Here is a 27,355-nt window from a genome sequence, read left to right on the forward strand (position 1 = left end):
CCTGTTGGTGTTGTCAATCTGCCAACCTGAGTATGTGTCATGTCGGAGGATGAGGGGCTGGGTGAAAAAAACCTCCAATATTTTGAATTTGGACTGCAAAACCTAGTTCATTCACTCTGTGTCAATCCTACATAATTACTTTCTCACCCTCCTCCTACAAACACAAACAATCTTACTATTAGGAAAAGTCAAAACTCTTGTAAAACTATAATTAAAGCAGCAGTGAAACTGCCTGCACTGCTTATTCTCTCACACCTCTCATTGCATTGCTCTCACACATGTATAGTGCCAAGTGTTTTTTTTTGTTACTTAACTTTTTTCTCTTTTCAGATTCCAGTATATTTTCTTTGCAAATTACAAATGTGACTAAAAATATGGAGCAGTCTGTGAAGTTTGTGGTATGCATGACAAAATATTTTTTGCAAATATCATTATTAATTTTTTGTGTGTGTGTGTGTCAACAAAACAATGTCATGAGTAAAACTGCCTATTTCAGAGAAAATAATGACGTTTGCATGCATGAAAGCATTTTTCGGTTGTGGTCATCAAAGTGACTTGAAAGCTGCATAAATGGTTTGACTTCAAATCATTACGGAACTGCTTGAAAGAAGTTGACTGTTGTTAGATCAACTTTGTTTTCAATAAGAAGTGCAGACAGAATGGAGAGTAAAACTGCTGTGGATGAGCAATGAGAAGTGGAGCATGAAGCTCGAGGTAGTTGCCTGTAAAGCCTATAACAGTATATGTTATATCAGCATCCACCTCTAGTGATATGGCTATATTTCTTTCATAATACATTAAAAATTGTAATTCCATGAGTAATCCATTTTTTTTATATGTCTGCAGGTGTTAGAAAGGTAAACCTGCTCACATGTTTTATAATGCTGGCACACTGAAGGACAGGCGCTCTCACTGGGGGAGTCGGAATAGCTGCATTATTTGTATTCAGAGCAGCTGCAGGTGCCACAGCTATTCACATTCTACAGAGGGCTGCTCGGACTGCTCTCATCCCCATTCCACAATCCATCAAATTATTAATCTTCTAAAAGCCCTAAAATACACGAGCAGCAGAGTTTTCTTGCTTTTTTATTTTCACAATATTGCTTAATCCTTTTTCTCACTTTCGAAGTATAATAAATAAGGTTCTGTCCAGCATTTCTTGTCTTGTAATCTGAGTGCTGGGTGATATATTTAATGTTGTGTATATTTAAATAATCATCAAATAGCCATTAGCAAACCATTATATTCACAATGTTCTATTACCAGCGAAATCATTGTGTGTATACAGTGTATTGTGAAGTTCAGTACATCGCCCAGTCATAATCAATCCGGAAAGTTGTCTATAATATGATAAAATTACTCATGTATTTGTAACTGCAGGTTAAATGCATTAATGTCCTGCAGTATTAATACATATAAATGCCACTTCCAATGAAGCTTCAGTGTTTCCTCTGCATTGAGAATATTAATTTAATTGATACTGAACAGCCCAAATGTCTTATTATTCTAAATAACTGATTCCTTTAATTAAAAACAACTAGTTTTAGATTAATAGACCTATCCCAGGGGTGTCAAACTCAGTTCCTGGAGGGCTGTAGTTCTAACTCTGCTCCAGCACACATATCATGGAATTTTCAAATAAGCCTAATTGATGATTAGATCAGCTGGATCAGGCCTGTCCCATGTTTGCCTCCATCCCACTGTTAAAATGTAATGAAGTAATTTTTACTCTGAGTAAATTTCTAATGAGCTACTTTTTACTTTTACTTGAGTAAAAGTTCATTAATGTAATGGTACTTTTACTTGAGTAGAATATTTTTGTACTCTTTTCACCTCTGAAGACAATGCTGTGCTGACTGTATTAGATCTGACAGACAGTCGCACCACACAAATGTGAGTAACTGACTTTATTATGGGGTCACTATTGCTTTGTCTGTTATTACAGCTGGTTTGATATATAGTGAGTATTTATGTGTTTTTGTTATTTTATTTAATTTTTTTACATTTTTAACACAATCTATGAAGGACATAGGCTGTCAAACATACAAAACAGTTTGCCAATCACAATCCGCCATGCCTATTCAAACAGAGCGTTTCGATGAGGGGGGGTAAAAACAGAATGGAAAATAGTTTACTTCTAAATTGTGATGTGTTTTGATTTAAAAATCTTTTTAGCATTATAAGTGGACCTGAGAGAAAAGTACAAAATAATAAAAAGGCGGTTCATGACCCCTTTAAAGGACCAACTGCTGCTCACTCAGTGGATCCTGTTTAAAATAAGAATCTCTTGCTTTATGAGACTCCTGAGTCACTTCAGGAATGTGACCCCATGTTCATATATAACCAAACAGGTCTGTGTGCTTGACCCTCTTATTAATAGCCTAAACTGAAGCCACTTGAAGTGTGTAAAATGCACTGTTACTTGAAAAAGTTGTTCGGAGTCTTCAATACTGACTTTTAATAGTGATTGTCTTAAAGTGGTTTAACACCACAGTTTAATAATTTATGGGACACAAACTTGTTGATGGGTAACGATGGAAGCTATAGCTGAAGATTACTTGGAAGTTTCTACAGAAATGGGTTCATTTAACAACATTTTCCTATATATAGAGCTAAATATTTATATTTTTATTTGACTTTCTCCTAAAGGATTTAGTCATCACTCTCTGTGTCAGGTAGCACATTATAGGATCAGCTAAATTATTTTGTTTTATTCTCTTGTTGCTTCCCCACTGATATATAATGTGTGATATTTCTGTCTGGTCTCTGACGGCTTTATTGACTTTGTGTGTGCATGGATAGACTCTTTTCTGCTCTTTATATTTATCCAGGGATTGGTGTGCGTGTCTGGACTGTCAGTCGCTTACCTTATTACCAGGACCCTGGTCTATTTACACATGTTGTGTTATAACAAAACTTAATTTGAGCAGAGAACGTGAATGTTTGGAGAGCAGCTACTGTGGGAGAATGACAGTAAGACACATTAGGACAGCTCAGACTGAAAGCAGAGGTGTGGAGATGATATTTAATGGCTGTTCTGATAGTAGTTTGTGAAAGATGAAGGAGATGGTTATCACCACAGTGTGAAATGTAGGGTAGTTAAAGGAAAAGTTCTTCCAAAGATTGATATTTTGTCACTTTTTACTCGCCTTCATGTTGTTTCAAACCCGTATGTCATTCTCGAGCTCCAAAATGACAAAAAAAAAAGCAAAACAAAAACCTAAAAGTACCATGAGTTGTGACATTTACATTGTTATGTAAGGAATAATTGATGACAGGCTGATGAATTATTAGAAAATAATGCACACCCGAGGTGGCCGTTACATCTCGGGTGTGCATTATTTTTCTAAAATTCAATGGCCCGGGGTCAATTATTCCACTTATACTATGGTTACCACACCTCAAGACATTGATCAAATGATATATTAAAAGGGATTAGTCTGGTTTTTGTACTTAAATCGCTATTGTGAGTAAGAATATTTCTTACGCATCTCATCCAATGCCTGTTTTGCTAGTTCCAATACATAATTTTAAAGCTGGTAAAGGATGCTTGAGCCATTGATAGCATTCTAATGCAGTTATTAATTAAGTTATTAGAAACAGAGCAAGATAGAGAGAAAGGGCTTGTGTGAATTAGGCTAACTTACCTCTTTGCGTCTCAAAACGGCACTGTCTCCTCGCTAGTGAGAAATGTCATGTGTAACCTTTAAGTTGCTACACTATATATGCTAACTGATAAAATCGCCAGGGCAGCACTGACAACACCTTTTTGTGCAAACTGCGTGACCGTTATTACTGCTAACTATGCAAAGTGATATGGAACTGGAATGCGGTCAAGCATGGTTCCCAGAAAATAATTGCACACCTCAGAACGTTCCACAGCCAATCAGATTCAAGCATTCAACAGCCTGTAGTATAATCACTGATAATCTTCACCTCCTGTGGGCCGAAACAGAATAATTGAACTCAAGAACTAGTCAGATTCATGAACAAATCATTCACACCTGTTTTGTGAACTGGATCAGTGGATTACTTGAAAAGATCTAACTCAAACAGTGTGATCCTTTATGGATCTGACATTGCTGATAACAATAATATGAACACCATGGAGAGCAAATGCTGATTTTCAGTGAGTATATTACTTTGACTTTAGGAAACATGGAATATAGAGTACTACTATTGTACAAGTAAATAATGATTGGATTACTATTTTTGGTGAAACTATTCCTTTAATGCAAAATGTTATGCTCCACATTTTTCCTTTTTTTGTTTTGATTCTTTATATTCTCTCTCAGGATCTCATTTACAAACTCTGTGTTGTTGTTAAGAACCTCTGTGTTGGGAAATATCCAAGACTGTTGTTTTTGTATATGATCATGCATATCAAAAAAATATTGCATGTTTATTTCCCAATCTGCATTCCCACATTTTTGGTGTGTGTGCGTGTGTGTGTGTTAAATGTAATCAGTGCACGTTTACAGAGGTGATGCATTTTAATGCGATCTTTGCTGAGTCGCCACCTTTGAAAACTTCTAATGATGAAATTAATTAAATTTCAAGTCTGGAAGTGCAGCAACCCTAAACAAACATCATACTGTACATCCTCTTGAGCAAAAGCCTTTTTTCAATATTCAGCACTTATAAATATATTTATGAGACTAAAACAGTCACATGTACATTGCTCATCTTTCTTATCCTTTCTTGTTCGTTACATTATATGTGGTTTTTGATTTTTGTATTTCTCTCCGCAGGAGTTTACATAAACCTTTTTGGTCGTCTGTTCCATCACAGTAATTCCTCAGACCTGAATCCACTAAAAAATTCTGATTACTTTATATATTTATCAACACTTTATCTGTTGACATCATGTTTATACAGTTCAGGAAATTAATTCAGGCCAACTGCAGACAGATTCAGGCTGTTACTGCTAGATAAGACATGATGCTCTTCAGTATGTGGATGTGTTTGTGCTGACTGTTGTTCGAAGTCTGAGAAGCATTTGGTTTTTAAGTAAAAGAGTGTGTGAGCTCCGAGGTGGAATATTTTCAGGTTTGACAGTTTATCGAGGCATTTCGAGTTGAGGGTCAGATAAGTTCATAAAGTTACTTAAGAATGAGACACAGGCTTATAATCCCAGTACATGTTAGTGAGTACATGTTGGCACCCCGTGTGTAAAGTGCCCATCCCTGAACTCTGCCTCCGTCCAGCTTTGTGTTAAACCCATTCATAGATTTGGATTAAAATTCATTTACATTATCAGTCACTGAATGCTGTCTGAAATCATTCTGCAACCTCTTTCCCTTCCCTTCTCATATTTAGAAGACTGTAAGGAGAAAAGGACAAAAGCTTAGAGAGAAAAGAATGGGCCAAGAGAGAGTGTATGGGTGAAGAAGAGAAAAAAAAAAGAGGAAAATAGCAAAGTTTTGTGGAGTGTTGCCCACCCTCTCTCTCAGGGCTCATGCTCTTTTGGCATGTTGGCTGGGTGGAGCCTCTCTCTCTCTCTCTCTCTCTCTCTCTCTCCACTCCAGCTGCGTCTGTCTGTCAGCCCCTCCCCCTCCAGTCCGTCTGACCCTTGTCTGCATAGATGCTCGTTGAGGAGAGGGAGAGAACAAGAGTACAAAACTCTACGCTGTGAACAGGGCAACTGCCTTCTGGGGAGATTCTATTCACTCAAATGCGCACACAGATCCCCCTCTACACCCGTCCACCCCCCTCTCTCTTAGTCTGCCCAGAGGGTTTTGTTCCTGCACCGGGCAACTTTTTTCTCCTCCACTTCTCTATGTGAGAGCTGTTTTGTTTTGGGGTTTTTCAGCCGGATTCCTGAATTTATTGAAGGATTCATTGGACTGTCTAGTGCATCTCTTCTCAGTTTGAAATCATTATTCGCCCCAACATTTGCAGCATCCTGGCTCGGCGACGGTGGAGGCGGGTTTCTTCTGTCCCTGAGAGGATTACGAGCATGTACTAGAAAGAGCGTGTGTGTAAAAAGGACAGAGAGAGAGAGAAAGAGGCGACGTAAGAAGACGAGAGAGACAGAGTAGATTTGCGCATGTGACCATCGGGAAAGGATGGCTCTGTGGCTCTGAGCTGCCTCGGCTCTCACAGGACATACTTGCATAAGAAGGAACGAAAGACTGATTGACTGACAGACAAACTCCACTCACAAGAGAATATTGTTCTCCTTGTGTTTCTCCCAGAGGCTTAACCAAACAGGATTTCCATGATGCCGGCTGAAGTGAAGCAGGTCAGTTCGGGGATTCACTTGCTCTCATCCTCCTTTCTCTTCTGCTTGCTGTTGATTGCTTGAGTGTATTTGTATTTTAATGTTTTTAAATACCTCCCAATTTTCCTGCTCTTTAGCGGTCAGGTTTTGGTTGTGTTGGATGTTAAGTTGTCCCCCAAATATCCTTCCTTTCATTCTGCTTTTCTCATCATGCATTTTGATGTAGAATATCAACACGTCGTATCTTGAATACTGTTATGGTCACATGCTGCAAGCTGTCAACATTCATAATGTCCAGTACACATCTATCCAGAGGTGAATATTTTTCCACTTTTGATTCAGCTGTGCTCAGCTGTTAATAACATTCCAAGAATGTCAAGCAGCATGGGGACGCATCTAATAAAACAGCTGAGATAAACATGAAGAATCTTTCAGAATTTAAAAAAGATAAAATAGTCAGATGGATGTTGAACACAGCAAAGTTGATGAAAAGATTTACTGCTTTGCTTCCTCTTCTCTCTCTCCCTTCATCCCCAGCACTGGACTCATCAGTGGTCATCAGTGGTTTTCTTTGTTTTGGAGCTACCACATTGCCTGGCAAATCTGCGAGGGGGTCAAAGGAATGTTCTTTTTAATAGGTATGCAGGGATTTTCTAAAGACGTATTCCCAAAATGGTGCCGTGTCATTCCATAACGTAAAAATGTGCCAGGTTGGACAGTTAGGACATGTAGATAACAAGGGACAGGCTTTGAACGATACAAGCAGTCTTTTTATGTTCAAATGTGTTCTGAGCTTATAAATTTTTTGGAAAGACATTCTTACAACCATCCGTTTGGCACCGTTAATCTGTTGACGGCTGTCTCACGGATGATTGCTGCTACATAAATGGCACAGGAGAGGCAGCTGCATTTTTTTTTTTTTTTATTATGCCAAGCAAAACAAAGTCTGAAGGCACCGAATCTGTAGTGTCTCCATCCATGAAACCCTACCTCCACAGTACGGACGTTCCTGCCATTCTTTGGGGTACACCGCATGCTCTATCTGACCTCTGCTAACCTCAGAGCATTCCTTAAGACTAGCACCTGCTTCAGTGAGGTCAGACATGTCACACAAGGGCATGGAGATCAAGAGGCTGGAGTGTCTGACATGGTTGTTTCTGTCATCTTGGTTGTTGGACAAAGCCAATGAGTGTGAAGACATAAGTTCACTAAATGGTTGCACCACATATTAGAAGCTCTAGAGTGTGACATCCTGTTTGTTGTGTCTAAAGAACAGGATTAATGTCTCAAAACATCAATTCTTTTTTTCTAACTTTTCAGGTTATATGTGGACACAATTTTTTTGACTGTAATTGCTTTTGCTAGAATGTCTATATTGGTTGTCATAGTAACCATACAAACCTCTTCAAACTTCTCACCATATTTGAGACTTTATCAACTGATGTTTCACCAATGATTGTATATCATTAGAGTATTAATCAATTCTAAACACATTGTGAAAAAAAAAAGAGAGAGAGAGAATGGGTGGAATATATGATGTTGCTATGGTTGAAGTTATAGTTCACCTAAAAATAATAAATCTGTCTATCTTGAGTGTGAAGTTAGACATCACTATAAATGAAAAACATTTATGTTCACACTTGTTAAAGACATGAGACCAAAAGTATGAAATGCCTGCAATGTCTTTCCATAACCGACATGCATTGTGGTGTTACAGTGACTCCCAATCCAGCTGAGCTTACTATCATCAACCCTCAATTACCGTAGGGTGAATCAGCCTGCCTGAGTCTGTTAAATATAAGTGTCTGATACTTTAGCAGAAATGCAGTGCTGTCACTGCAAAAGAGATTTAGCCTCATCAAAACCGAACCAGCCATCTCCAGACATAAAAATTATTTATTTTTCAAAAAACTATTTACATTTCATTTAGACTGAGACCATTGTCTTCCACTGCAATTTTACGGTGTTTGCTTATGTTAAGTTTTGCTGGTATTTCCAAAATGTATTTGCCTATTTTATGGGAAAAATTGAGTATGCATACTTTAGTGAACTGTTTTAACCTCCATTAGTTCTATGCTGCTTTCTATTCCTCTTCATTAACCTTCCTGGAGTGGGGGGGGGGCGGTGGTTGTTGGGTGGGTTTGATTGGAACGAAAGGGCACTTTAGTGTTGTCAATTAAAGTGGCAGGGGCTCGTCACCCCTCACACCCCCATCCCCCCTGTGCACATCACTGCTCTTATAGGCTTCTTTTTTGTAAAGCCTCGTTCATTCACTGTACCATAGCATGAATCAGTATTTGAAGACATATAGAGCAGAAGAGGCTGATTGTGACTATGAATGGTGCGTTAAATGTCAGTGACCCAAAAGATATCTGGGTAATTGTGCTGGTGCTCATCCAGTCTGTCTGGTTTGTTGGGCGGGGTGGAGTATGAGGGCATGCTGAAGAGGCTCCAGATGTCCCACTGCAGCTGTGCTGCCCAAATCAGGGCATTTCAAAATCTCTGGCATGACCGAACAAGGAACTGCCCCACCTCTCGAGGCTGAGTGAGTGCCAGGATTTTGGTTGAGGTGATGTCCTCCCAACCACTCATCTCCGCTAAGTATCTGATGCCCTTCAGATGCCAAGTTGCAGTTAATTTTGGATTAGCATCCAAAACCACACTTGTACTGCCTCACAAGTACCTATGTTACACTGGACATGCCATGAAAGCTTGGTGTGCTATCAGGACGTCCATCACATTGTGCTGTCCAGTAACCCATTTGGATTGCTGACTGCATGCCTGATATAGACCTGCCTGACTTCCCTGGATTTTCTCATTCAATGCAGAGCAGCACCAGCTGACCCTTCCATAACACCCCTGTCAAACTGCCTCTGCTTCTTGGCTGCTCACTCAATCATATTCATTCAGACACCTATTCAGATGGATGTCTGTTCTCACACTCAGTAAACTGTTTCCAAAAGTGTTAATGGAGAAGATTTTGTGTTAATGAGCTGAATATTTGTTAGCACAAACCATTTAGCCTCTAATGCCCCTGTATGGGCCTATAATATCTTTATATATTCTTTCATTTGTCTTTTTATTAAAACAAGTAGAATCACGTATTTATTGTTAGACCAAATAATTGCATTGCATTGTTTTGGACCGAATGTTGTACAGTAGTGAAAATTGAGCAAATGGTGGTTTTTGCTAAGTATTGTATTGGTGTAGAGTCCCTTACATTTTACATATTAAACAATATAAATTTTATATATATCTTCTAAGTACTTTGCAAAAGTCTTAGCCCACTAGCATTTTCACAAAAATAAAAAATAAAATAAAATAAAATGGTTTTAAGTCCGTAATCTGCAATAACTTGGAAAAAAAGAAAAGAAAAACATGACAACATCTCCAATACGCCTGAAGAATCTTTCCTAAAGTACTACAGTACTGTGAAATGTTTTAGGCACTTGTGTAAAAATGTTGTAAAGTGAAGATGTTTTCAAAAATGTCGTCACAAATAGATTATATTTTTCAGTTAACATCTATTAATTAAATCAAATCAATATTTGTTGTGACCACCCTTTGCATTTAAAACAGCTTTGGTCCCAGCTGGTACACTTGCACATAGTTTTTCTGGTATCTTTGCAGGTAGGGTTCTTCAAACATCTTGGAGAACTTGCCACAGTTCTTCTTGATTAAGTCTGTCTCAGTTTTTTCACGTCATTCCAGACAGACTGATGATGGTTAGATCAGATCTCTGTGTGCAGCACTGGCTGCTGTCAGACTCCTTGTGCAAACAAAAATCTCACTGGATTATTACAATTAGTGGCAAAAGGAATGTTTGGAAATGTAAACTGATATTTCCTACTGACATACTGTATACACGCACACAAATATAAATACACACACTTTTAAACATAAATATATGTAATGTACATATATAAATATGTACAATGTATACAATATAATAAAATTAACAAATATTTCTAATATTACTAAATATTGTATCTATAATTTTTTTAGAAATGTCTATAAAATCTATAAAAAAGTTATTAGTAACTATCTTTTATATATATATATATATATATATATATATATATATATATATATATATATATATATATATATATATATATTATTTAAATAGTTGTATTTATAAAAAACAGACAACAAACTTTTGACACAATGTTTACATTGGAATTTTACATTTAACCTATTTTTCTTTATTAAATTGGCTGGTAAGAAGTCTGACTGACTGGTACATTTGTTGATGTGGTTATTTTTAGGCTTCTGGTAACTTTTAACGGTTTGATGTTTCTCAGGTTTAAACCAACAAACATTAAAGTTACTAGTCTATATCATTAACCACTTCACCACAATAAGTTTTAGATGTTTTGCAGCTTGCTTTTTCTCTGCTAAAGCATTGCATGGGAACCCAGGCCTTCTCTGTGTCACACACAGTGGCACCATCATGCCTTTCCCATGTCTGTTTACTCAGCCCCAGTGTCTTGTTTGTTTGGTAATGTTTACTTTTCATCTTGCTTGTTGGGTGGAATGTCCTCCTGTATCTCTGTTTATATGGACACTTGCGAAAAAATTTAATAGTTTAGAGATTAGAATGATGGCACCACAACAGTCCTGTCAGTAAACATAGAGGGCAGAACTGGAGTCTGTGTTTGTTTGTGCCATGTGTGCGTGTCCTGGAGGATAACAGGTGATGACACGGGATCAGCGGGAATAGCCCCATACAGCTCTCAGATTGCATGGGTTCTTCTATATCCAGCTCGGGCGCATCTCTTCCTCTCTCTGCAATGTCAGAATGACTAATAAAGAAATGATCAGGATTGTTTATTTGCATGTAACATAGAGAACAAGAGTGAGATGAGTGGGCAAGGTCCAGGAGCATATATATGAGTAAAAGTGCATGTGCAAAGCAGTTATTTGTTTTAGCTTTTCACTTTTTGTTAGGAATAACGGCTGTAATTGGCTGGCGGCCAGCCAGTAAGGCCATAGCAAAAGAGGGAAAGGTGCATATGTGACACTTTTGCAGGGTCTGCCATGGCAACAGCACTGGATAAAGAGCCCTCTGCCCCTGGATCTCATGATTAATGACACTGGCCTGCTGGATGCTGGCGGACAGCATTGCAGCATTGCGTTTGCTTTTGTTTCATTAGTTCACTGAGAAGATGACAGTTTTTCAGCCTGTCAACTGAAATACGCACACACAAAACACAGTCCAACCCGGCTCGGATGGTCATGGCAGCTCGGGAGAGAGTGTAAGAAGAATTATCCATTGGGGAAAGTGATAGTGATGTCGACGCCGGAATAGATTTTTGTGTTTTCAGCTGTGTTTTAACAATAGGGCTGCTGTTGAGAGAAGATATGCTGTATGTAAACAGCTTGCTGAATGTGCTTGACTGAGAAATACTCTCATACACACTGAAGCTGTTGGAACTGCCTCAGATTGATAGGCTATCTGTGCTCTGCATTTTTTTAGGAGACACTATGGCCGCAAGGATCGATTAAGAGCCCCAGAGCAAGTTGCTCCCTCTCTCCCCCTTAACTTCCCATTACTTCCTTCAGTACATACTTGTCCTTGTTAAAACCTTTAGGCTACATTGACAATTACGTATTGACTTTTTTATGCCCCCTGGTAAGGTAAGAGGCCCTGAGGAGGAGGTCATGTCCCTTAAATCCCGCCCCTGTCCTGTTTCCTCATAGCATCCGCAATATTGTGCTGTAGTAAAACGGACCACATGGCCTCCGGATGAGAGGCGAATTGTGCTACTTTCTGGTCTGCTACATCTGTAGCTTTCTTTAGGAGGTCTATCTAATGAAAGGTTGGGTTTGTGGGTTGAGTATTGATCTTGAGCTCTTGGTAAAGATCTTTTCATATGTACTGGACCAGTTTAAACACCATTCAGTTCTGTCACTTTTTATGAGGACTGAAATGTGAAGATGGTCTCTGCTCAGTGAATAAGTAGCTTGCTGGTTCTTCATCATGCCATCTGTCTATGATGGTCCTGAGGGATTAATGATGTCTTCTGACAGCTCTTCAGCATGTGCTAGTCACCACATACAGGCATGCCAGTTTAGAGCTAACAGTTTGGGGAGGGGTGGCGATTTCCTGTTTTTTTTTTTTTTCTGTTTTTGGGAGTATCATGCACTACAGCATTTTATCAGTGTTTTGATTTTACTGCAAACATACTCAGATGTATTCAGAATGCGTTTACATTCTGGTTATCAAAGACACAAATAACTCATTTAGAGAAAGATATTTGGTACATACATTTGGTAGTAAGTTAAATTTTTATTTAAATTTAGATTTTAAGATAATAAATGTGCTTTACTGGGAAAGTTAGTTTGTTAATAATCACATTTCTACAAAGTATTAACCACTATAAACCAATATTTAGCCTACTTCCATGTGTTAAACTCTTCTTTCTTGTGACATACACATCTTCAGGAATAGCTCATAGTTGTGTTGTGTAACTTCCAAATGAAAGATATAAAAAATAATAGCCTAGGTTAATTTAGGGGGTCTGTAAACATTAGCTTATACAGTGAATACAGTAAATTTGGTTCAGGAAACCTAAAACATCAACTTACTTCAAACAGGGCTGCCAACTTTTAAGTTCTGTGTTTATGCAGAGAACCTTATTGTTAAGGTTAAAAGTAATTTGTATACAAGTTCATATTAGACCATTTGTATGATAAGGTTATCTATATTTTTGTATTATAATAAAAAAAAGAGTAATTATATGAGTAAAAATATAACTTTGGTACAGAAGTAACAATAGTACAAGGCACAGCGTTGTTTAATGAACCTTGACTTAGGTACGGACCTCTTACCATTTTTGACAGGCTAATTGCCACTCTAATTGCCACATTTGTTCATTCGGCAGGCTTTTTCATTAGCCTTTTCATTACTGTTGCTCATACTTACTCTAACTATTAAACTTTCACCTTGGGTTGTTGCTGTGGACATGATGCTATCTCAAACCAGGTGGCTTGTTGAGTTGTTTAACCTAGCAGATGATAAAATGGGTAAAAATAATAATAGACAAAGCCAAATAAAGACTTGGGGGTGGGATCTTTTGTCTTGGGGCTAGTAGGTGACCACCCAGAAGACTTTAGCACTCTCCTAGTAACTGCACAGAACTCCTTAGCATCTTGGTAGTGACTCCAGCATGGACAGGCATCATAAATCGGGTACTATTTCATTCTTTTGTTTTATGTCATCCCTTCTGCATTTAATTTCTTTTGTTAATGGGCTCTGAGGTGGAACATCATGTTTTGCCCCAGTTTGTATGAAAAAGGGGGCATAAAAACTTTAATCTCAGCTTCCAGCCATGGATGAAGTATCACACTTAGAGATGACGTTGAGGAAAACCTAGAGATGAAATAAAATCAGTGCCATGACAAGCATTGTCTCACCATGACCCCTTCCACCTCATTATATGAGGTTCAAGTTTCTTCACTTAATTGTTTAGGACCTTCAATTGACATTATAGCCCTTTTGATCGCACAGAGGTATGTTTAGTTTTTCTCTCAACCTAGTGTTTGTGGTAACCCACCGTCAGGCAAACCAAACCAATCTACTCGCTTGGCTGTCCAAAATTAAAGGTTCAGAATGTGCTTTGTGTGTGCATCTGGAGTTTATGTGGGGATGGAGAAGGGCTTGAGTAAGGATTTAGTATGGATTTGTCAATCACTGAGTTCAAGAGGCAAACAGCAAAGTTTTCTTCAAAATATAGCTTGAGCAAGATCAAGCCATGCTGAAGTTCTCAGAGTTAAAAAAAAGCACAGTTCACAGACCTACACTTTCTCTCTATCACACTGTAGCACAGCAAGATTTAATCCTGTAAGTCCACTCTCAGACACTTCTTCTAAATCTGCTCTCCCTGCTTTAGAACAGAGAGAGACCTAGACGAGCCATATTGGTTTGCATTACCAAAGAGTTTAATCCATTCTTCTCCTGCACCTTCACCTCCTGCCTAAACAGAGACCCATATTAAACCAACTGTTCTGTTGGAAGCTATTTGGAGCTAATTGGGGCCATAAACTGGTAATGCCAGGGCAGAGGGACAGTGTAAATGACCTCTTGTGTACGGTGTACCCTGCATTAATCTCACTTGGTTTGGTTCCATATTCATGAAAGTGTTCATGTTCTTTCTTCAGTCAAACATACAGTAGACAATATATAAGGTAAAAAAAAAAAAGGGTTTATTATCATCAATGTTGGAAACAGTTATGCTGGCTTAATATTTTTATTATATATATATATATATATATATATATATATATATATATATATATATATATATATATATAAATCAATTTAATGAATGTATTGTGCCTCTGTAAATAAAGTAAGAAATGGACCTTCCATTGAATATTGTCTGTTCCTGCATGGCTTTTTTTGATTATGAGCCTTTTTATCATCATGCTTTGGTCTGCTCAGTCCACTTCTATGACAAAAAAGCACATTGTTCAGGTACATACTATATATTGACTGAAAGTAGGAATCATTAGGCTAAAGAAAGAGGAACCTCTTTGGAGCCACTAGAATAAATGTAAAGATAATGAGAATGAATAATGGATGCAGCTGAAGAGGGCAGAGTATTGTGTGCGCACCTCTACCGTGGTACAGACAGTCCCAGCAGGCTAACTCTTTCCCACTGGAGGTTTGTGCTAAATGATTACTGCTGTCACAAAGTGTCTTCTAAATAGTGCACCATTCTTACATTCTAATCTGAGGTTAATTGTTATTTTCTAGTATAATTATACTGACCCACCTGATGTATGATATTTGGTTAACAAATACATCAATCTTTATGCCTATGCCTTTGTTTTTTGTTTTTTTTTATTTAATTTTTTTTTATCATAATTGTAGCCAAAGATCATCTGTATTGTAAATCACAGAATAGGGCTGAATTATTCAATCGTCACTAACAATTAGAAATGCTGTCAGTTAAAAAACAATGTGGATAACTGCCTTTTGATTGGTCACAAGAAATATACTACTTGATATTCCTTCTGGCATTTTGTGTTTCTGTCTCTGCTATTGTGCTTGTCACCCTTTACTTTCCTCATTTATAAGCATGTCAGTTGTGTATGGTGTAGTGTAGTGGTTAACAACCAATGCTGGATGTAGGTCTAAACCCCTTAAGGGTCGAACCATGACTTTTCACATCATGTCCTTTCATTGTTCCCATGAGCAAAATGTCCCTTGGATAATTGTATTATTATGAATGATTCTTTTATTTTGATGGAATGATTCCCAAATGTTTTTGTCAGCTGAACTCCTTTGACATAAAAAATGTAGGGGGTACTTCAAGAAAATATTTTAAATGAATATTTTACTGTTACAACACATTTGCATGCACACAGGTCTCTGATGTTTAGGGCTGTAGCTATCGAATATTTTAGTAATCGAGTATTCTACCAAAAATTCCATCGATTAATCGAGTAATCGGATAAAATGTGTTTTTGCTTAATTAAAGTTTAATATTAATTATGCAAGAGAAAATAAGCCTCCTGGATCTCTTAAAATTAACAATTAAGTTTCCTTTTTTAGGAAAAAAATATTTTTATTTTTTAAATGCATAGAATGCAATGCATACATCAAAAATAAACATTTAATTATTACCCATTGTTTCTCTGTCTGTACTTGTACTGTGAACAATGACCATAAAGTTGACAGATGAATTAAGTGCATTTAAGTGCCATTCAGTTGTCTTTTTAAATAAAGCATTTTCTGAGATGCACATTAAACACATAAAACATCAATTTAATTTATCTTTTAATTATTGAAAACTTAACTTTTTGGTAAACAAAGGGGATTTACTATTAAAAATAAAACATGGAAGAAATGTTGTGTGATTAAACCTTGAAAAAAATTTTTAGTAGTAGGCTATGTACATTCTGCTGAACAATAGTCTTTAACCTGACTTTTATTTTGACGGGTTGACGTACCTTTACAGTTCTGTGTATGTGATGTGACGCTAGTTTTACTCAAATCAAACGGTCAAATGCTCATGAAGTGACTCTCAGAGCAGTTCTGAAGATGTTGTTCATGTGTTCAAGTCCTTATTTAGAGAGAAAGCAGAAGCTGAAATCACCGGAGCATCACGCCCGCTTCAGTGTGTGTGATAAACAAAGAAGTGCTTCTGTGCCATTCATTAACAGAGACACGCAGAACATGCAGGATTCATATTTAAATAGACTGTTCTGGCTTAATATTTACAGATATTAGTCCATATCGTGATTTGATGTAAGTTCAATGACCTATTTTTGATTAATTTATTCAAAATTTGGCAAATTTCCTTGCCATTCTGCGTTAAACTGTGGATTACGTTTTTATGACTGGATTCCGTGATTCTCTCCGTGTTTTCTGCATCGCGGAAATCATAGGGCCCTAGTTGTGGTATGCCAGCTCTATCTTGCAATGGACACACGCCACAACGTTCTCTTTACGTCTGCCCGCGCCCTCAAATCAGCCATACTGATGTTGGTGGTAACATAACATGTGGGTAAACAAATAAAATATTTTATCTTTTTGTGAGTGCTTTCCCAATTAAGACTTTTATCATTCATATTAATTCTTAATTCAACTATTTATTTTTCAGCAACTCCGCTGAATCCGCTGCAGTTCCTTCACAAAATACTTGTGGTTTGTGAATCTTAGTTTAGGAAGCCCTAATTTAATAAATTGCGCAAAAAGTAAAATGTTATTAGTTTGAATTAGTCTGGCAAATCTTCTGCTGGATGAGCTGTTAAAGATTTTAACCATTTAACTGTTTGGTTATACTGAAAATGACAGTGGAAGACACATTTGCAGTTCTCTTACGAGAGGTCTCTCGTACTGCGTCTTAGCTAAGACGCTACGGGAAAAGTCTCTTTTCACGAAATACTGAAGCAAAAAATTATCCTTAATTTTGTATTTTTGTAAAGCGCATTTGCAGCAGTACACAGCCATAGGCGAGATGGCTCGTTCGCTCATTGGCTTGTTCTGCGGCAACTGCACAGCCTATCGAGCGCAGGCTGATGCAACAAAAACGGGTGTGGCCCAACCTATAAAAGGAGCTCGAAAAGGCTGACTCACCTGATTTTTCATCTCTTCAGCGAAGCTCACGCATCGCTGGATCACGGAGGAAGCAAGCGCCGTCTGAGAAAGCATATCAGCAGGACGAGCCATTCTGAAGCTGCTGGCATCGCCGCCTTCCACTGCCGTTCCTGCTGCGCTATCCGGCGCCTATATCCTTTCAATTCTGTTATATCCAGCTGTTCTTTATGTGTGTGTGTGTTCGCCCTGCGACACACACTCGTAAAAGAGCTCGCGTCTTTTTTAAGATGCCTTCCTGCGGCTCGTCAGAGCCCCACTCAGCGAGGGAGACCGGTACGTCATCTGTGTCTCCTGCCTGGGTGAAGATCATGCAGCGCTCGCGCTCGCTGACGGCGGATGCCCCCACTGCGAGCTGTTGCCATGGTGACTCTGAGGACTCGCCTGGCCTTTTTCTCTGAGCCTGCATTCTCCGCTGCGCTGAGGCGCCGTAAAAGCATCACTTCCAGCGGATTCCGGAACCGTCTTCAGCTCAACCGAGCTCGCCGGTTCGCCCTGCTTCACCAACCCCCCCTGCATCGCTCCTCGGTCGGCAGCGCCCGCTGTTTGCCGGCGCGTCGTCCGAGGAAGTCGATCTCAGGGCCGCGTCGGGGGAAGAGGACACGCGCTCTCTGATAGCTTCGGGCAGTGAGGGCTGGGCGAGCTCCGAGGATCTCGCGCCTTCTGCTCAGAAGCCCAGCAGACGAGCTGACATCGAGAAGGAGCTGGGGCGAATGCTCGCGTTGGCCGCGACGAGTCTCGGCCGCGAGTGGTCTGCACCAGCGCCCCCCCCTCTCATTCCCGGCTGGATGGTATTTCCCTTTCGGATGAGCGTACTTCTCAAAGCCCGCCTCATTTCTTCCTGAGCTTCACGAAGAGGTGGCGAAGGCTTGGAACGCTCCATATTCAGCGCGAACTCGTTCGTCTGTCTCACTAGCATTCTCCACACTGATGATGCTTAAAACAGGAACTACCAGTCACTTCCGCCGGTGGAACAGGCGATAGCGACGCACCTTTGTCCGCCCTCTGCTGGACGGCGGCAAAAGCGGTGTTGCCATCTAAAGCCTGCTGTGTGAGGCTGCGGCTGCACTACTCGCGATGGCTGCTTCATCGAATCGCAGGTGTACGAGTTCCGCTGTGGCCGAGCTCTCACCCAAGCGCGCCGCTGTTTCAGTTCCAGGAATTGTGACTGTCTCAGCGTTTTCTGCAACGCGCAAGCCTGCACAGTTGCCCGCTTGCCTGCACACAAAAGCCGTTATCACAACAGCTTCAGCAACGCAGCTCGAGACCCCCGTTCTCGCTCTACCGGCCGTCGCCCCGCGCCGCGGGGACCGCGGCAGAGGATTACGGTGAGGCCGGGAGCCCCGAAGCCATCCTAGGAAAGCCATCTATGCATACTGCATGACGCTGCGTCTGCACTACACACGATGGCTGCTTCATCGAAGCGCCGGTGTACGAGTTCCGCTGTGGCCGGGCTCTCACCTAAGCGCGCCGCTGTTTCAGTTCCAGAGATTGTGACTGTTTCAGCGTCTTTTGCAATGCGCAAGCCTGTACGGTTGCCCGCTTGCCTGCACACAAAAACCGTTATCACGGCTACCCAGATATTTCCCGAAAAAGGTGTAATTTCTGGTGTCCCGGCCACGGCCGATGGTGCTATAAATGTAGTGACGGTGCCCACTGCTCAGTGCCCATCTCCACATATAAGCACAGCCCTTCACACAGGGCTCGCGCCCATAAAAGCGACTCAAGTCGATCACGCGCACTACATAGTAGACGTGCCCACTCCTCAGTGCCCACAATCACTATGTCACACGCGTCATGTGGTTTCTGTAAAAACGAAACCCATGCACGTTCGTCCGGCCACGGCCGATGGTGCTATAAATGTAGTGACGATGCCCACTCCTCAGTGCCCATCTCCACATGTAAGCACAGCCCTGCACACAGGGCCTGCGCCCATAAAAGCGACTCAAGTCGATCGCGCACACTGCATAGTAAGCGTGCCCACCCCTCAGTGCCCACAATTACTATGTCACACGCGTCATGTGGTTTCTGTAAAAACAAAACCCGTGCACGCTCGTCCGGCCACGTCCGATGGTGCTATAAATGCAGTGACGATGCCCACTCCTCAGTGCCCATCTCCACATGTAAGCACAGCCCGGCACACAGGGCTCGCGCACATAAGATCGACACAGATCGGTCGAGCGCGCCGCATAGTAAACGTGCCCACTCCCCAGTGCCCACATACACTATGTCACATACGGCGCGTGGCTTCTGTAAAAACGAGGCCCGTGCACGTACGCTCTGCACAGGCAGACAGCGAGTTGAAAGTGGTAAATGTGCACATATGCAGCCCACAGTTACTCGCAGACATATCGAGTCCCACGGGACCTGCTCAGCCTTCCCCCAGTCGGTTAAGCGCCGGGACGGGGTCGAGGAGGAGCGATCTGCCCGCTGTGATCAGCGCGCTCCCCGCCTCAAATGCGCAGCACACCCGAGCACCGCCGTTGCCCGGTCAACAGGGGGTCTCAGGCCCATACTGGATCTAAGACAGCTGAACAAGGCATTGATGAAACGCAGTTTCAAAATGCTTACGACCAGGAAACTCCTCGCGCAGATTCGCAGAGGGGACTGGTTCATGTCAATAGATCTGAGGGACGTGTATTTTCAAATACAGATAGCGTCAAACCACAGGCGATATTTGAGATTCGCCTTCGAGGGCAAGGCATACCAGTTTACAGTCCTCCGTGGCTCCTCGTACGTTTACGAGGTGCATGGATGCAGCGCTCGCTCCTCTCAGACTCAGAGGCATGCGAGTGCTGGATTATTTGGATGACTGGCTGGCTCTGGCCCGATCACGAGCGGAGCTCGTGGACCACAGGGCCGTTTTACTCGATCACCTCGAGAAGCTCGGCCTCAGTGTCAAGTCACCCCAGTCAGACGATTCTGTTTCTGGGTATAGTTTTGAACTCGTGTTCCATGACGGCGCGGCTGTCACCACAGCGCGTGATGGGCATTCAGCGCGCAGCGAGTTCTTTCCGCTGCGGCGCGACCGTGTCGCTCAAACACTGTCAGAAGATGCTGGGCCTCATGGCCTCAGCATCTCCGGCTCTGCAGCTGGGCCTGCTCCGCATGCGCCCCCTGCAGTTCTGGCTGAAGGCTTGGGTGCCGCGCAGAGCGTGGGCGTCTGGCCGGCTGCATCTCAAGGTCAATCAGAGCTGTGTCACAGCTCTGGCACCTTGGACAGCGAACGGCCGGTACCGATCAGGTGTAAGCCTGGGGACTTCCCCGAATGTGAAGATGGTGTCGACGGACGCCTCCACTTCGGGATGGGGAGCGCTGCTCGAGGGCAGACCGTCCTTTGGCCTATGGTCAGAACGGGAAAAGCTCCATCATATCAACTGTCTGGAAATGCTGGCAGTGGAGAACGCGCTGATGCGCTTTTGTCCCCAAATCAAGGATCACCACGTCTTAGTCCGTTCGGGCAACATGTCTGTGGTGTCCTACATAAATTGCCAGGGCGGTCTCGGGTCCTGAAACCTGTACAGGCTAGCGGAACGCCTCCTGGTTTGGGCTCAGCGCGACGTGCGTTCGCTGAGGGCAGTGCATGTGCCTGGGCTACAGAATCTGGGTCCAGGCAGGCTGTCCAGAGGCAATGTTCCTACGGGCGAATGGTCTCTACACCCGCAAACAGTCCGGCTGTTGTGGGAGAGATTTGGCAGGGCGGAGGTGGACCTCTTCGCGTCCCACGAAAACGCTCACTGCCCTGCGTTCTTTTCCAAGAACGAAAGTGCGCTGTCACGGGAATGGCCGTGCTGCCCGCTTTATGCTTTCCCTCCCGTCTCCCTCCTTCCGCAGGTGATAGAACGGGTGAGAGAAATGAGATGTTCAATACTGCTTGTAGCACCTCTTTGGAAGAACCAACCATGGTTCCCAGATTTGATGCAGTTAGCAGATGTCGCCCCGTGGCCAGTACCGTTGAGGAGGGACCTCCTCTCGCAGGCCAGGGCCTCGATTTGGCACCCTCAACCGGAGTTGTGGTCCCTCTATGTGTGGGTGCTCAACGGTTACCCGCTGATCTCGCAGTGGGAGTGCTGAATACCATCACTCAGGCTAGAGCTCCGTCGACACGACGTCTGTATGCCTCGAAGTGGTCGGTGTTCTCCAGCTGGTGCACAGCTCGAGGATATTCACCCCTTAGTTGTGAGGTGACGGAGGTTCTCTCCTTCCTACAGGAGCTGTTGGATAAGGGCAGAGCCCCATCCACGCTCAAAGTTTATGTGGCGGCCATCGCAGTGTTTTCTGAAATAGCGCTCGGTCAGTCAATAGGAAGGAATGATTTGGTCATCCGGTTCCTCAGAGGAGCTAGGAGGCTGAATCCTCCCAGACCTCCGTCAGTCCCTATGTGGGACCTCGCGGCGGTTTTGGAGGCCATGAAGGGTCCCCCTTTTGAGCCTATCCAATCGGTTAGCCTTCAGCATCTGTCGTTCAAGACAGTATTCTTGTTGGCTCTTGCTTTGGTGAAGCGTGTGGGTGATTTGCACGCGCTCTCTGTGAGCCAGTCGTGCTTGGAGTTTGGGCCTAATGACTCAAGGGTCATACTCAAACCTAGGCACGGTTATGTGCCGAAATCCCTCAACACGCCGTTTCGGGCTCAGGTTATTGCCCTGTCTGCCCTGCCGGTGTCAGGAGAGGATAGAGACTCGAGTCTTCTTTGCCCTGTCAGGGTTTTAAGAGCTTATGTGTCTCGCTCTGCTGCCTTTCGGCAGACGGAGCAGCTGTTTGTCTCGTTCGGTGGACGTTCCAAGGGAATGGCTGTTTCGAGACAGACTCTATCCAGATGGATAGTTGACGCCATAGCGTTAGCTTACGCTTCCAGGGGCCTTCAGTGCCCGTTGGGCGTCAGAGCACACTCCACAAGAGGCGTCGCCCCTTCGTGGGCGTGGTCTACTAGGATCTCCTTGAAGGATATATGTATGGCGGCAGGTTGGGCCTCGCCGTCTACATTTGTCAGGTTCTATTACCTGGAGGTTCCCGCCTTGCAAGCAAGGCTGCTGTCGGTATAGTCGAATCAGGGCCCTGAGGGGAATTCTGAGTTCATGAGCGCTATGCGCTGCCGACTGTTATATGGGCAGTATTGCGTAAGACCCGCATTGCCACATTGGTCAGGCTTTGCCTCGGCTGTGTGATGTCATATTGCCGCATCTACGGATGCTGCTAGATATGGGACGGAGGGCTTTCCCCCTTTTCTGTCCTGGACTCTCTGTGAGTCCCTCAGGTGACTGTGCACTGTAAATCCTTGGCGTTGCTTCAGGTTTATTGGTGTGTGATCCCTGCGCGCACGGCGTTTTGCATTGGGTTCCCGTAGCGTCTTAGCTAAGACGCAGTACGAGAGAGCTCTCGTAAGAGAACGTACTCGGTTACTAAACGTAACCTCGGTTCTCTCTAGAAGAGCGAACGAGTACTGCGTTCTCTGCCGTGCGCACGATTCACTCTGGTTCGCTTCGGCGATGAAATAAATCAGGTGAGTCAGCCTTTTCGAGCTCCTTTTATAGGTTGGGCCACACCCGTTTCGGCGGGAAGTGGCAAGAAGGGCACGAAGCGCCCTTATTGGTCTGATGTTGCATAAGCCTGCGCTCGATAGGCTGTGCAATTGCCGCAGAACAAGCCAATGAGCGAACGAGCCGTCTCGCCTATGGCTGTGTACTGCTGCAAATGCGCTTTACAAAAATACAAAATTAAGGATAATTTTTTTGCTTCAGTATTTCGTGAAAAGAGACTTTTCCCGTAGCGTCTTAGCTAAGACGCAGTACTCGTTCGCTCTTCTAGAGAGAACCGAGGTTACGTTTAGTAACCGAGTACGTTTTTAAAACAATAAATTATTTTTAATTTTTAATTTTAAATGAAAACAAAATTAAACTGTAAATTAAATCAGTAAATGTTTCCAAAACATTTTTGTTAAATTCTTCCATCCTCATTTTTTAGAAGAGTGAACTAATTTAAAACAGGGTTCAACTCATACTCTGCAGATGGTGGAATGTTAAACCATGCTAGACCTGCATATCTCTGCATCTCTCTCTCTCTCTGTGTGTGTGTGTGTGTGTGTGTGTGTGTGTGTGTGTGTGTGTGTGTGTGTGTGTGTGTGTGTGTGTGTGTGTGTGTGTGTGTGTGTGTGGCATTATGTTCTTTTACACTGGACCCACCACAGCATTGCTTTTTGCCTATTTTTGGCCTGAAGTGTGTCAGCAGCCCCTGTTCAGTTATTCTCACTGATCTCCTCTAGTCTGAATTTAGGATAACACACAATCTCCCCTGCTAAGGTTCTTGCATAAGACTATTTTTAGCATCTGGTATGGTACGCATATTGAAGCTGGGGATGATATAAGCTTGCAGGGAATCCATTTTTTTTGGGGTTTCTTGTCATGTTTCATGGAGATGAAGTGTATAGAAGCCAGCAGAGACATTACTGAAATGGCCTGAAGTGTGAGGGGGTTATATCTCCTCTAAACAATTGATTATTCAGTGATTAACACATTAGACAAATATTTTCTTGGCAAATGTAGAATGCCCTTAGCTGTAGAAGCAATATGAAACACTTTTCCACCTGAGTTGCTTTCTATTATTGCACGTTAATGATTTGGAAAATTCCCATTTTACTAACAGGATGTCGAATGTCAGACTGTGCAATACTAAGAGACGTAAAATGAGGTCTGAATTGATTTTCCTGTGTGTTCTGTGTTGTACTATATGCAGGAGTGTGGAAGCACATTTGGTGGAGTCGTGAATGAAGAATCCCATTTCTGAAGTAGAGTGATGGGAGCTATTTATAGTGAAATCCTGTGGGGTTCTGCTAGTCTTACATTTGAGTTGATTAAAATTCATCCATCTGAAAAACAGATAATGGATGCTCATCATCTTCTTCTCCACTTGTCTGTCAGCGCTTATGGCTAAGATAAGGAGTTACATTTGATTTCAGCATCGCTGCCAGACCTGGAGTGTTGAAATGATGAAGACAGGCTCACTGATGCAAGGCTCTACCAGCAGCATCCCTCAAACAGATCATACGGGTCAGATAGTGCTCCAGCGAAAGGAAAGATCCCTTTCATGCTTTCTGAATCTTGAAGGTGAATACAGACTCTTCAACTCCTTCAGATTTTCATCAATGGTTTGATGAACACTTTTCTTAATTTCTTATTGAAATAGAAAGTTGGGTGAGGTATAAAGGGTTTCGCTTTATATATATTTATATATATATAATTTTTTTATTTTTTTTAAAGTGGACATCGGATGCAAAGTTCACTTTTATGTTGAGTTTGCATATAAATGTCTTACCATTGTGTGGACTAGAGCTGTAATCGGGCCGTAAAAGTTAGGCCCGACAGGACCTGAGCCCGACAGGTTTCAGCCCGAACCCGACAAGTACATTTTGATTGACAGCTTTTTAAAAGCCCGAACCCGTTTACAGCCCGACATTATTATTCAAATTATTCAACAGCTCTTTTGCCTTTTGTCAAGAATGTGTCATTTATACATGTTTTACCATAATCATAACTAACGTAGACTAGACCACTTGGAAGTTGGAATAAAGAAATAAAATAAGTCCTCTGTAACATCGTAACATCTCAGCACTCTAAATAGGCATAGGCTCATTTAGCCTATAAATAGACCAATGCACCAATAAAAACTATAACAAATTAAATTAAGACAAATTTTAAATTAAGATGGGTATGTGGCAATAACGAAATTAAGATAAAGGCTCCGCCGGATTTGCGTCGCCACTAGCAGATGATATTTAATAAAAGAATAATGCCAACATTAGCCTATATACTCAGTCCACATTATGCATTTAAGACTCAATGAATATTAAGTTATCATTTAAAAAACCTTTACACACAGAGATTAGGCTAGGTCTACATGTTTTTGTGGTGGAAAATGATTGAATCCACTGTAGATGTCTTCAGCGCGCTCCTGTGCTCACTGATGGTGCGCCATTATTCACTCATTATTCTCATTATAAACATCAAAACATTTCCACACCTCAGACTTTGCTTTAGTTGCTGGTGAAACCAAAATGTAATCGCCAGAGGCAAGCCTCCGTCACACCTACTCAGCATCCATTTTCGCATCTTTCTCGCTGTATTTGAAACACATCACATGACCGCTCTTTACCTCACAAACCGGAGTGCAAGCCCGAGCCCGGCATGAGCCCGCGTAAGATGATATCAATAAAGCCCAAACCCGACCCATCGGGTCCCATCGGGTTTGGGCAAAGATCTTCAGCTCTAGAGTGGACACAACCACCCTACAATTATAAAAATCCATTCACTGCTCAGGACCCGCCCACGACTGCTGAAAGATGGTCCCATATTAGCATATGTCTGCCTTCAGCCAGTTGTACGCTGCTCTCCATTTTTCTCCGCGATTTTTTTTTTTGTAGTTGGATGTAAAGGTGAGCATAAGAGTTTTTATTTTCTCCCGACATGAGAGCCACTGAGGACACAGTAGATTAGTTTTGTCTTTGATGTTAACACACCACCGGATACACAAAAAACAGAAGAGAGTCCTGGGGTGAGCAGTAGCTCATTATCATTTAAAGAGACATGCACCAAAAGTGGTCAATGTAAACAGAGCTGTAAAAAGGGTGTTGATTTACACAACCATTGAGGAATTTTAACCAAAGTATTTTGCAGACATTTTCATGAAGACCCTCACGAATCATACCAATTTGTGGAAAATGGGCATCTGATGTCTCTTTTCAGAAAAATATAAATACAAATAGAGTATATATATTAGCATTTTGCCTCCACTTGCTAGTTGTAGTTGTTATTCAGATCTTTGTTGTGGCACCCATTGAAGCTTTACTTTAGGTTGGATTTGAGTATCTGAATAATGTAGCTAAAGAAATATTAGGGAAGTTAACCCTAATTTTTTAGAGACCTGAGCCATTTTAATGTAGGAAATGACTAGGGCTTGCGTAGACTAGTCGAGTAGTCGAGTGATCAACTACTTCAACCACTAGTTGGCGCTTTAGGATTACAATATTGCGTGTAGGTTTTCATTTCTATGACCTGATCTATGTTGCATGTAAGATTAGAATATGTAAATAGGGGTGTGTCTGAAGCCGAATACCTTATTCCGAATGGCACAGATAATGGCTTCAAAAATGAATAACAGACAAGGAAAAATTCTGCCTGAATACTTGGCTGAAGCTGGCACAGTCCGGAGTTTGCTAGATAAAAGGTGAGCCAGGGAATCAGCGCAATATTATACACAGACCTCTCACACGAGTGTGAAGTGAATGAATGTAAACTTTATAAATGAAAACACCGCAAATCAAACACAGCATTGCTGTTGTCTCTCCGTGCATCTCTCAAAAATCAGAGCTTGGCAAGAATAATATCACCTATAATAATACATCATACACGTTCTATTGTATATATTTAAAAGGCAATGCTTTAAACCTTAGGCTACGATATAATACGAATGAATGAATAAGCACAGCGCGCTCATCAATCAAACAGCCACGCTGTGCGTCTCAGTCTCTCAAAAATCAGTTCTTTCTAGAGAGAACAGGCTAATTATCAACTTAGATATGGATACATTTTCTATTTGGCCTACATATTTGCATCTTTATTTTTTGCTGGTTTGGGCGGCACATGCACATTTGTTTAGTGAAGTTCACTAAACATTAAGACTAGCTTAAAGAGTTAATGTAATGAAAATGTGCGCATTGAATTGATTCAGTCGTGTTCAAATGATCACTAAATGTTTGTCTTGACATCTCTCTGCTTGCATGATAAATATTATTTTAGAAACTGGAAAATAATGATTTGCAACTTTCTGGTGCTAGTTGGTGGGAGGTGGTATGAAGAGGAGGACATTTTTATTTTATTTTATGAATAATGAAGCTAAAGAAAGGTTGAAGAAGTTAACTCTGTTTAGAGACCGCAGTCATTTTAATAAAGGAACTGACTGAGGAACTAATGATATTCCTGTACCAGGATGGCTAAGAGTAGATCTTGGTTCTTATGTGTTTCCAAGTGTTATTT

The 27,355-nt window shown here is 41.7% G+C and overlaps 1 protein-coding gene across 4 annotated transcripts in view; it reads left to right on the forward strand.

Annotated features, from left to right (window-relative positions):
- The window catches only part of LOC132139766 (splicing regulator ARVCF-like), a 265,062-nt gene that overhangs the window by 142,343 nt on the left and 95,364 nt on the right, over positions 1 to 27,355 (forward strand). The window contains exon 1 of one of the 4 annotated variants that reach the window (XM_059548371.1): positions 5,599 to 6,244. The exons of the other annotated variants lie outside the window; for them this stretch is intronic. Coding sequence (XP_059404354.1) covers positions 6,221 to 6,244 — 24 coding nt within the window. The 5' untranslated portion in view covers positions 5,599 to 6,220. Of the gene's footprint in view, positions 1 to 5,598; positions 6,245 to 27,355 lie in introns of those variants that run through there. 4 annotated transcript variants of the gene reach the window in all.

The sequence above is a fragment of the Carassius carassius genome, chromosome 4 (genome assembly GCF_963082965.1).
Source record: "Carassius carassius chromosome 4, fCarCar2.1, whole genome shotgun sequence".
In the NCBI taxonomy this organism is placed as follows: Eukaryota; Metazoa; Chordata; class Actinopteri; order Cypriniformes; family Cyprinidae; genus Carassius; species Carassius carassius.